The sequence below is a fragment of the Heloderma suspectum genome, chromosome 5 (genome assembly GCF_057233095.1).
Source record: "Heloderma suspectum isolate Gila_16-S chromosome 5, 16-S_ref, whole genome shotgun sequence".
Classification (NCBI taxonomy): Eukaryota; Metazoa; Chordata; class Lepidosauria; order Squamata; family Helodermatidae; genus Heloderma; species Heloderma suspectum.
Genome location: NC_139462.1, coordinates 86,598,071 through 86,610,449, shown reverse-complemented (window position 1 = coordinate 86,610,449; position 12,379 = coordinate 86,598,071). Strand labels below are relative to the sequence as shown.

The 12,379-nt window shown below is 40.8% G+C and overlaps 1 protein-coding gene across 29 annotated transcripts in view; it reads left to right on the top strand.

The window, feature by feature from the left end:
- Positions 1-12,379, top strand: part of ACSL1 (acyl-CoA synthetase long chain family member 1) — a 58,396-nt gene that overhangs the window by 30,727 nt on the left and 15,290 nt on the right. For 16 of the 29 annotated variants that reach the window (XR_014792140.1, XR_014792139.1, XM_084856560.1 and 13 more), the window contains 6 exons: positions 2,051-2,150; positions 4,464-4,642; positions 6,690-6,722; positions 6,833-6,884; positions 7,825-7,898; positions 10,242-10,319. Coding sequence is in view for 26 of the 29 variants with exons in the window: in XM_084856560.1 (XP_084712686.1) it covers positions 2,051-2,150; positions 4,464-4,642; positions 6,690-6,722; positions 6,833-6,884; positions 7,825-7,898; positions 10,242-10,319 (516 nt within the window). In the remaining 3 variants the exon portion in view is untranslated. Of the gene's footprint in view, positions 1-2,050; positions 2,151-4,463; positions 4,643-6,689; positions 6,723-6,832; positions 6,885-7,824; positions 7,899-10,112; positions 10,191-10,241; positions 10,320-12,379 lie in introns of all 29 variants that reach the window. The other 13 variants (XR_014792141.1, XM_084856551.1, XM_084856545.1 and 10 more) reach the window with 1 other exon arrangement.

Below are 12,379 nucleotides of genomic sequence, written 5' to 3'. Positions count from 1 at the left end.
GCCAGGGAAAGTATGAGTGATCTTGTATCGAAGTACTGGGGGGGGGGGGGGGAGTTATTCCCCTTGGTGTTGATTCAGGCTCACAGTGTGTGACTGATACCATTGTAAGACACACACAGAAGTCAAAATTTGGCTCATAACTTCATCGCAAGAGCCAACTCATGCTGAACGCTGTGTTGGCATGGGTTGCTATGGTCAGTGCATGGATTGACTAAATGGAACTTAACATAATTGAAACAATTGTATCAATAGTATGCATTAGATGTACAGATTTTGTAAATAGATGTACTATTTCAATTTGCATTTTTGCAGATTGTCAGGTACCTTTCATTCTGTTGTCTCCATTGGTGGAATTAGATTTTTTCCATTTTCCAGATTTATGCAAATTCACGTTTGCACAAATTCTCACTTGCAAAAATGTATAAATCCCTCCAAAATTGTGCAACTCCTCCCCCAAATGCACATTTTCATGTTTTAACCTATGAGGGAAATACATGTTTTCGGCCGGTGTTTTTTTTATTGTACATATTTTCCTACGACTAAATTTGCTTAAAATTCCAGAAAGTAAAAAAAACAGTCCTCAAGTCCATGGAATCTGTGCGACTCAGGAAAAGCTGGTCTGCTGGGGAATCCACAGGTTGGATTCATAGAAATCCAAACTCATTTGATTCCGTTGCAGAGATCTCTCCAATAACCCTAGTATGCATAAAGAAAATTTCAACTTTTCTTAGCATCCAAGAAACTTGCCAGCAGCCATTTAACAAAACATTGTTTGTCCATTCAGCTTTCTCAATTAGCAGAGGTAGGTGATATGATAGCTTTCAGTCGTAGATGGGAAGAAGGGAGCTTTGCAGTAGTGCACCCTCTGTACTGCTTTTGACCCCTGGCACAGTTGTTGCTTACCTGTGCCTTCCCCACAGCTCCCCTTTCTATGTAGGAGTTTATCTATGCTCATGTGAGCCTTTCTCTGTCCCAGCCCCTTCTACCTGTTTCTCTGGACCTCTTCCTGTAATGATAGTGCTACCTAGATTTTTCCTTCTCCCTTCTTGTCCTTTAAGGGATGGAGAATCATTTGTTGCAGTTTGGATTAGATTGCACTATGCTGTGCTGGTAAGAAATCCAAATGCCACTGAAGTGTGTATTTGTTCAGAAGAGGTATGTGGCATATTCTGACATAGGCCTTCTGCTTTTGGTACAAGGTGGACAATATATTTCAAGACTGGATTATGACCTTTGGTTTGTATGACAGTGGCACATGCCACCAAGAGCACAGCTTTTGACTGTTGTACATCAGCTGCCAGTCTAGTTGCTTCTAGTCCCATGTTTAGTACTCAATCTAAATTTCATCTAGCCTAGATATTCACATACCTTGCCTCAGGTCATGGTTTTGATAGCAACTATAGTTCTTGCATGAACAACTACTATGGTGTGAACATATATAGGTTGGCCTATATATAATCAACCAATCAAGGAGAGTTGGTACATAAGGACATTTCACATACTTGCCTAATATATTAAAACTTGCATATGTCAGTGACGAAGTCCTCAAGTGCTGAACAAAAACTTAGAGAATTAGTGCAGAGGTCCCGTCATTCTTGACATAGTAAAGTGGCATAACTGCATCTTTCTGTAGCCAGTACTTCATGTGGAAGAAAACTGCTTAACACAAATGTTTAATAACTGAACAGTACATTGGTTTGGTGCAGGAAAACTGTATGAGTAAACACATGTCTAGGGAACCTGATTAGGACCATGTTTCCCAGACATACAAGCACTGGCTTTTAAAGAAGTGTACATTCTTGTGATATCCACAAGCTACATATTTGCAGGAAGGAGTGGTGTTTTTCCACAGCAACAGTTGTAATGTGTGGAGCTGCCCTTACTGCATAGTTCATAGATGGTAACAGCATGTTTTGAAAACAAATGAGGCCGACACTTCCAAACCTGAGTCAGTGTTTGAATGCTATTGTTAAAATACCAAAACTAGGCAAGCTGACTGTAGTACCATTCTTGGCAAATAAGTGCTACATTAATTTTGCTTCTCTTGCAGTGGGTTATCATTGAACAAGGATGCTACACTTACTCTATGGTGACTGTACCCCTTTATGACACTCTTGGGGCAGAAGCTATCACTTACACTGTAAATAAAGGTATGTTCCGCCTTCCTCATCATCTGAATATGTACATATGCAATACTGTTATTACTGAAAACCCTCTAATAGGACCTGAACATCACTGAATACAACTAACTTTGCAATTGGAAATTATTTGTGGAATTCACTTGAAAGCTGCTGTAGCAACTTGATGCCTCAGTTATTGCAGAGTCTGGGGAGGTGTCTAGTTCTCTGTCTGGTTGTGTTTCCTGGGATCAGTTTCAGTTGTTGCAGCCTGATGACGTGGACAAGATGCTAGAATCAGTCCGTCCCACCACATGTACGCTTGACCCTTGCCCATCTTGGCTAATACAATCCAGCAGGGGTGGATTGGCTGGTTGGGTCCAGGGGGTGGTAAACGCTTCGCTCTGTCAGAGGGTGGCGCCTACCACCTTGAAAGGGGCTGTAGCGCACCCACTCCCGAAGAGGACCTCCCTGGACCCAGAAGTGTGCGAGAACTATCGTCCCATCGCTAATATCCCCTTTTTGGGCAAGGTGCTTGAGCGTGTGGTGGCTGGGCAGCTTCAGACGTTCTTGGAGGAAACTGATTACCTGGACCCATTTCAGTAGAGTTTCAGGCCAGGGTACGGCACTGAAATGGCCTTGGTTCCTCTGACTGATGACCTATTCCAGGTGAAAGACAAGGGAAGTGCTACCCTGTTGATCTTCCTGGATCCCTCAGTGGCTTTTGATACCATTGTTCACAGTATCTTACTGGATCGGCTCTGTGGAATAGGAGTTGGGGGCACTGTGCTACCGTGGTTCCGCTCCTACCTGCAGGGCCAATTTCAGAGAGTGGTATTGGGGGGATTCCTGTTCTACCCCATATCTATTAAGCTATGGGGTGCCACAGGGTTCGATTCTATACCCCATGCTGTTCAACATCCATATGAAGCTCTTGGGTGAGGTCATTAGGGGTTTGGGGTGGGGGTGTCACCAGTACACTGATGATGCTCAGCTCTACTTGTCCTTGTCGTCGGAGTCAGCTGAGGTAGTGAAGGTGCTGGACCAGTGCCTGGAGGCTGTAATGGGCTGGATGAGGGCCAATAAACTGAAGGTAAATCCTGACAGGATGGAAGCTCTGTGGATTGGTGGTTCCTGAGTCTAGGAATTGGGTAAGTGACCTGTCCTGGATGGGGTTGCACTCCCCCTGAAGGAGCAGGTGCGTAGCTTGGGAGTACTCCTAGATCCGTCCCTGTCACTGGAGGCCCAGGTGAACTGCATGGCCTGGAGTACTTAGAGCCAGGTTTGGCTGATCCACCAGCTACAGCCTTTCCTGGACAGGGATAACCTAGCCACAGTAGTGCATGCACTGGTAACTTCCCGATTAGACTACTGCAATGCACTTTACGTGGGGCTGCCCTTGAAGATGACTCAGAAGTTGCAGTTAGTACAAAATGCAGCAGCTAGACTATTGACTGGAACATCATGGAAAGATCACATAACACTGGTCTTAAAGGAATTGCACTGGCTGCCAATACGTTTCCAGTCCGAATTCAAGGTGCTAGTGATGACATTTAAAGCCCTCGGTGGCTTGGGACTTCAATATTTAAGGGAGCGCCTCTCCCTATATATGCCTGCCCGAGGATTGAGATGTGTTGGAGGAGCCCTCATCTGCATCCCACCAGTGCGAGATATACACTATGGTGGGACATGGGAGACAGCTTTTTCTGCTGTGGCACCCTGGTTGTGGAATGCCCTCCCCTTGGAGTCCTTATTGGCGCAGACAGTGGTTTTATTTCAGCGCCAAGTTAAAACATGGCTTTTTACTAAAGCCTTTGAGAGCTAATTGGATTCCCTAAGTTTGTACACTGCTTTAACTGTTTTATTGTTTTAGATTTTAAATTGGTATTGGCTAGCTTAATGATTTAGTATGTTTTTAGCTATTTAAATTATTTGTTGTTTTACACTGTTTAAATTGATTTTATTGGTACACTGCCCTGAGATCCTAATGATATAGGGCAGAATACAAATGTTTTAAATAAATAATAAATAGCAACAGAATATCAAGGACTAGGATCAAGTAGCCTCTAACAGCTTGCCTTTGGTAGACACTAGGACTTGCTGACAGTAGGAAATGAGCCCAAAGATTCTTGTAGTCTCTGGTTAGAATGGCTTGGGAGAAGCAGCAATTTCCCCATGTTGGCCTCTACAGCAAAGTAAATCAAATCAAATGTACAAAATGTAAATTGCTCTAAATCTCGGTTTCATAGTCTTTCATGCAGAAATAAATTGGACTTCATGAAAAGATAACGCTGGTTCTAATTACTTAAAGTTTGAACGTATTTGCTGTCTTTCTTCCCAATTTAGCTGACCTATCACTGGTTTTTTGTGATAAGCCTGAAAAAGCTAAACTTCTGCTGGATAGCTCTGAGAAAGGAGAAATGTCAGTCCTCAAAACGATTGTGATCATGGATCCCTTTGACAGTGAGCTTGTGGCTCGTGGAAAGAAATGTGGAGTAGATATCGTCAGTTTGAAAGAAATTGAGGTAAGCAGAACAGCTTCTAGGACAGCCTCCAGTTTTGATGAGATAGCCAATTGCCTTAATGAATGCAAGAAAGAAGTGAAGTTTAGCCAGTTACAAAACACTGCTCTTTGACCAGTGAGTGAAATATAAAGCTTGGACTTTCCACAATGAAGACTGAACCTCCTGCCCAGTTTACACATTGCTGTTGATATTTCAGAATACCTAAATGATTCTAAACATTTGCCAAGATTAATGATATACAAACTAATATGGCTGGTTCAAAGGTTGTGTCAATTCTGCAAGATTTGCACTTGACAAGTGTTCAAATAAATCTCTGTAGTCCTAATTCATAAAATGTCACTGTAACAAAGATCGAAAGTGGTCTTGTACATAAATTGTTACCTTATAATGTTTCTTAAGGTTTTATTATGTAGCTCTTCCGTAAACTTTCAAACTGATTCTTCAAGAATCCTTAACATCTGCATCGCACAGCACAAAATGAAACCCAACTTCTGAGAGCCTGATGCATCTAGTGCCGATGCCTACATGTTTCTAGTTGCTTAGGGTGCTTCCAGATGAGGCTTTTATTGTGCCATCACCCTGCCTAATTAAAGGAATTTTATTTGGAATCCAGACATCGTCTTCCACTCATGTTTTCCCACCACTACTTCCATTGTTTTTTTCTCACTTCAAAAAAACTGTTAAGGAAGAAAATACAGGATAGCTTCATAGTGCCTTCTGATGGGTAGCACTAGGGGTAAAGTTCAGTATATGTCTTACTTAGAGTAGACCCACTGAAATGAATTTCATTTGGTCTAATCTAAGTAGGACTTATGTTGGATTTTACGCTATGAGCCTTCCTGCTTCCAGTCTGGAAGCACCCTTATTTCATTTTTATACCGCCCAATAGCCAAAGCTCTCTGGGTGTTTCACCCTTAGACTACTGAATATCAAATGACTTGTTTAATCCTCCTTTGGGTGACAGACTTGTCACTGGAACAACTACAAGATTAACTTGGCTTGATACTCAGGGATGTCCATTCCTTTCTGAATTTCCCATCCCTGTTAACTCAGAATCACTGTTGCCACAGTGATAAGATGTTTTGCTTATCAATTTCATAGAAAATGTCATTGTAATAGCAAGAGCCAAAAGGATAATGCCTGCTACAGAAATGGTAGCATTGAAGAGACTCCTGGGGAAAGGCTTGTTTATCCTCATAGGAACCTGTTTAGCCTAGATTACTGCCTCCCAACCATCAGGTTGGTTTGCTTTATACCAATTTCCAAGGTAGGGATTCACTCTTGAAGTTCTATTCTGGCAGTCCAAGCTATATTTTATCTTTCCTTTCCCTACCCCCACCCCATCTTCATTACCTTCAGAAAATTGAAGTCGGAGGGTGTTACGTCAAAGGAGCACTGATACACCCAACATGGCGCAAACACACTTTAATCATTTGCCTGTTTACTGAATCATAGGGCAGGCAGCTCCAAATGCTGTACTATCAGCATGAGTATTGCTTCATTTAGTGAAGGAATGTGCTTTTTAAAGAATTCTTAATGTTGTGATATTAATGAAAGTGATGAATTTAAAAGTAAGGAGTTGAGAATTTGGCGTGTTTCTGGTACATTCCTCATGCATGTTCCAAGATGTTTAATATTACGGGGCACTGAGTGCTGGTCTAGAGTTGTCTTGGAATTAACTGCATGTGATCAAACAAATACTGTGCTGCCGCTGGAAGTTTTACCAATTCTAGTTCATTGAGAGAGGGAACAGATCAGAATCTGTAGACCTTTTTGTTGAGTACAGGTCATAACCATCAATTGTCTTCAAGAATTTGAGTTATTTTGCTAATATGTTTTATACATGCTTTCTAAAAAAACTGTTAGGCTTTTAGAAACAGTGCAACCAATTTGGATGAATATAGGCTGTCTTCCAAACAGCATTAGTCTTGGTTAGAAACTAGCTAATGAAAAGCAGTAGTCAGTGCAGCTCCTTATAATAATCTGGAAATTATGAAGATGACTTTAGCTTCCCATCTAATTTGCCATCTCTCCTTTTTCTTTAAAGGAATTGGGAAGAGCCCACAAACACAAACCTGTAGTAAGTAGCATACATCTATATAAGACCTATTGCTTAACTTCTTTAATCTTACAAACGGTATGTGAACCATTTAAAATCCATAATACTAGCAACTAATTTCTTATTCTTAGATTCCAAAACCAGAAGACTTAGCCGTAATCTGTTTCACCAGTGGAACTACAGGTATGCTTGTCTTAGAACTAAGGGCGCAATCCTGTCCAAACTCGGAGGCTGATAGGCATCCTATGCAGAGCGGGAGAAGCACAGAGACAATTGTTGCCTCCATGCTTCTCCTGCTCTGCATTTTTGCTAGATGGACTTTTTTGCCCATCTATCTGAGGCATTGGGAAAGGGGAAGAAAGGAGGCTGGGGAGACCTGGAGATATGATGTAAACCATCCCTTCCCTGCACACTGGCATGCCACCTTTCCCTTCCTTCCTTCTAAGGTTGCCTTTGCGACCTTGGAAAGGCAGCTGGCATAGTCCTCTCTGTGCTGGCAGGGAGCGGGTAGGGAGCTCGGACTCCTGGGTCTGAGGTCAGAGCATTGTTGTCAACCTCGGAACCAGGAATCCAAACTATCCTGTGCGACCCCCCACCCCACCCCCCGTCGCTGTCTAGGGGCCATAGGTTTGCTCTCTAAGTCTTGTAGTATGAGAACAAAATCTTGCTTACAGTGGGGAGGGGGTAGGATGTTCTTTCTAGATCACATGCTGGAGAAATTTAAAAATTGTAGTGAATATACTTCTGTTAGTCCTTCCTAAATTAAACTGCAGATATTGGTGTGTGTGTGTGTGTGTGTGTGTGTGTGTGTGTGTGTGACTGGCTTCTAAACATGTACTTGAATCTTGAGATACCTGGATTGCAATCGTATGGAGAGAAGTTGTGTTAATACTATAAAAGCAGATCTTTTAGTAAACTGCTATGAGCCCAAGCTCATAAAAGATTTTGGCAAAGACAAATAATAAATGTTGGGGATATTAGAATGTATCTTTCTTCAGCTGTTGATGGAAACGTGAGGGTGTCTATCTACTTACCTGGACATATACAGGAGTTCTCAGGAACTCTTTTAGAAACTGGATTATAGATCTCTGCTATTGCACATTTTAACACCTTTTCCCTTTAGGAAACCCCAAAGGAGCAATGCTTACGCACGAAAATATAGTGAGCAATATGTCAGCGTTTGTGAAAGCTGCAGAGGTAATGTTTGCTGATTTAAAATCCTTTAAAACCTTGGAGCATAGCTCACTTTAAAAGGAAGCACTCAAACCTTTCATAATGTAATATTCTCATAATTTAAGAAACCTGGTGTAGCCTGACTGTTGGATCCAGACAACTGCAATTTGCATGTCTAACTTTGCAGAAGAGTGTAGAAAAATATTCTGTATTCAATTTTAATAATTCTGCTAGCATTTTTTTAAATTTAAGCCATTTTCCTCTAACCACTAAATCAATATAGGCAAGGTTAATACTTTGTGGATTAATCTACTGTCTGTTATGTTTTATAATTCACCCTGTCCTGGAGCTTCAGTTAACTTTAATTGCAGGGTGAGCCAGGTCCCATGATACGGGTTTGTCTGCTAAATTTCTTAATAGAATTTAGCGCTTCTGTAATACTGAGTGTCTGAGTGTTCTAGTGCTTAACAGAGTATTGCAAGGGTTGTTGTAGGCTAGTATTTGACTAGTACCAACAGGGAGTAAAGAGGTGTTCAGAGTGTCTTGCCTAACACCACTCAGAATCAATGGCAGAGATTAAATTTGTGCCAGACACTACCTGACTTGCCATGTATGTAGTAATCTGTACTCTACCAGTTCCTTCCTAGCATTTTAATTTGTCTAACACTTTGGTTTACCACCAAATGTTAATTCTGTAATCATGTACACTGTTACCTCTCTACTTGTAGGCTGTTGTCTTTAACCAGATGAGTTTTAAGAATCTAAATCATTTGGCAGGAGGGGCGGAGTAGAAAGCTGGTTTTAAAAACTCTTGCAAAAAAAGCACATTTAAGCATATAATATAATATAACAGAACTATCTCTGGATTTTGTCTCTGGAAAATATCCTAATTCTATGTAGCTGATGAATCAGATGGAGGATTGGTTTTGTTGTCTATTGAAAATAGCCTGCTTTCTCTGAGTCATGTTTTACTTAAACATCTTCATCTGTAAGTTTCTCTGCTTTTGCTGCACCTTATTTAGCTCTGCCCTCTGCTTGTGCATATCATATATCCAGAGAGTTATGTCTGTTTTTGCCTCCAGTATAATGGCGAATCCTACCTGGGAGTAAGGGATGACCATTTCAGCATCTTATTTCTAATGCTCCTATTTAGCTTTTTGGATGGTGAAAGGTTCTTTCTGATTCAGTTTTGCAGCTCTGAAGAATGACTCTTCTATTGATCTCAATAACCCAAGATTAGACTTGAGAATCTTGGTCAGCTAAAATGGCTGAGTATTTAAAATTAGGGGTTCTCAGGATGCTAGCCCAGGGTCCACATGAGAGGTTCAACACTATCTGCCTTGTGCCCTAAAAATAATGTGAAATTCTGTCTAACAACAGAAGGGGGTTGTGATCTAAGCAACCATTGCTTTATTTCTAAAAGATGGTTCCACACAACTGCACCTTGCATTTGATGTTGAACTTTTTAGTATTCCTGTGCAGTGGTACCTTCCACTTGGAGAAATATCAAAGGTTATTGGAAAGTTGCGCAATTGAGGGAGAACAGTAATAGCATAGGTCTGTAAATTACTATTGTCATATCACATACTATTGTTCTAGCACACACAAGTTGCCATGGTCACAGTGTTAAAGGTACCTTTTTAATGATCCATATTTTACCTGCACATAGCACACAAGTGTAACAATAGCTTTATCCAATGTGTTGGAGTGTTGTTGCTGATGAAGTCTGCTACCCCAGTCCAGAGGGGAGAAGTATTGACCTCACACAGAACAGCAACATCAGTTCAACTTTAAGAGTTGGTTCAAGCTGGATATCCAAAAGACTTGGCCACATAACTGTTCCATGGGGTATAGAAAGTAGCGTGCATTAGCCAGACTAGCCTGATGCATGTTGCGTTCTTTCTAATGGCTTCGGTGATCATGTGTACTGATTTTGGTTATGGTGGTTGTTTTGGCATGAAAATGACAGCCTTTTCTGCATGTGGAATAAAGCAGGGAATACTTTGGTTACCTAAAGAGTATCTCAATTTTGGCAACTAAAAAATAAACAAAGGCACCTTTTTCAAATCTTTCTAAAACTCATGGTTTAACGGTAGTAAAGGTGAGTTTTTTTGGTTGCCTCAGAGTTGAGAACTATAGCTTTTGGTTCTTGCACTGCACAGATCGCAACTATCTTAAACTTAAATCTTGCCTAATGAGTTTCTATTTCCTCCTTCTTACTGGTGCTTCTGCTGACAGAAAGCAGTTTTTCCTAGTCCAGAGGATACCTTAATCTCCTTCTTGCCCCTGGCCCATATGTTTGAAAGAGTTGTGGAGGTAGGCATTTGCACGTTTTATGTAACTATTAAGTAGTCTCCTCTTTTGCAGAGTGGATATGTAGTGAATCCCATCGACACACACATTTCCTATTTGCCTCTTGCACATATGTTTGAACAAATAGTTCAGGTAAGTTACTTTGCAATAGGGTGGGGTGGGGGGTACTATTTGTAAGTCTACCCGCAACAAGTAAGTAAACCTCTATAGACCTAATGTGGCTTAAGGAAATGCTTAATCCAGCCTTTCACAACCTTGTAGCCCAACAGTGTCTGGGGAGCCAAAGTTGGGAAAGGCTGGCTTGGGACTCCAGACTCTGGCCTCATCCATTGGCTAGAGAACCGAGGGCCACTGGGGGGCTGCACCTCCTGCCTCCCAGGATGAACATCATCGCAGGGGGGGGACCAAGCTGGTCCTATACATCAGTCATTGGTGTATTTGCTTTCCTTCCCCTTCTTCTTCCCAATCCCTTTTCCTTTTGTGTCATGTCTTTTAGACTGTAAGCTCGAGAGCAGGGACTGACTTAATATTCATCTTTGTAAGCCACTCTGGGAGCCTTTTTCGGCTGAAGAGTGGGGTAAAAACACCCTAAATAAATAAATTAAGCTCTGAAAATTGGTATAAATTCACTTTCCTTTACTAGCTAATCAAAATTTCTGGTAAAAATCCTCTAAAATTAAATAATGCAGAGGTAGCATTGTCTAACACTAATCACTAAAACATGTAACTGCATGTTCTGTTAATTGAAAACTTAAAATTGTGGAAAGCCTTTTTAGTTCAGGAGATAAACGGATGTTTTCTATAAGGCTAAGTTACAATGCAAGCTGCATGCCCAGATGTATTTACATAAACGTTTTACTAAAAGCAGAAATTCCTCTGAAAAGACTCATGCTAATTACATAAAATACTGAAGCAGGCTGAAAGATTGGCATCTCAAATAATGGCTGAACATAGTCCCAGGAAAATAGATTTGAGTCTGTGAGGAGGATGTCATTTGCTGCCTGCTTCCCTGACACTAAACCTGTTCTTTAAAAACACAAATGATTTTACCTTTATTTCACCTTATTTAATGTTCTGAGTTGCAGTAAGACAAGTAAACAGAAGGCTTTTCCTTTGGCATGTATTTAGTTTCAAACACTGATAATATCTTGCTGCTCCCCTCCTCCTAATTATTCTAGTAAGTATAATATAGCTGACTAGTACTTTTTTCAGCCATTGTAGCTAGCTAACGTGTTTTTGTTGTAGCTCCTACAGGAAAGGTAATGAAGCAAGCTAGGACTCTTCAGTATGACTTCGGCTCAGAATACCCTAGTGTTATAGAACTTACATCATCTTCCTTCTTAAAAGAATAAGGGGAGAGGCCTTTGCAGTGGTGGCCCCCTGATTGTGAAATTCTCTCCTCAGTAAGGGTTGCCTGGTGCCAACTTTGTTATCTTTTGAATGTCAGGTTAAGACTTTCCTCTACTCCCAGGCATTTGATGACTTACAATGGAGCTCTTAATGTCAGCTGTTCTTACCAGGTCTTGCTATTTTAGTGTAACTGGGCTTTTTAAGCCTGTTTTAAGTTGCTTTTAAATTTTGTATGTTAATATTTATATTACATGTTTATTGTGTTGTATTTGGGGGGGTTTATAATTTTTGTGAACTGCCCAGAGAGTTTTGCCTATTGGGTGGTATAGAAATGAAATAAATGAATGGGTTTGGAAAGCTATTATCAGGATTGTTGTGTGAGTAGCCAAGTTATGACTCCATGTACTTTGAGAATATGAGTAAACCAATGTAGTCAATGCTATCTGAATGTCCAGCTATAATACTTAAAATTTAAAAAAAGCTGCATGGCTAGCAGGCAGCGTCTGTCCCACCATCTTTCTGTGGAAATAGCTGCTTATCTTCTGTTGGTCCCTCCCCTCAACCACCCTAATTATCAGTGGTATCACAAGCCCACAGGTGAACTACTTATTTCCATAATTTATACCCCATTTTTCTGTATTAAAATATACTCAAAGATGGTTCAAAAACACATCCGTTTAATTTAAAATGATATGAAATGGTCAAAAATAGTAAAAAAAAAAAAAAACACAAAAAAACCCCACAACCCTTCTCCATGAAAGGGCAGAACTGGCCTACTAGATGGAATTGTTAAAAGGGGAACATGATGTTAGAAAGGCTCTAACTAGGACTTGTAGCATCTC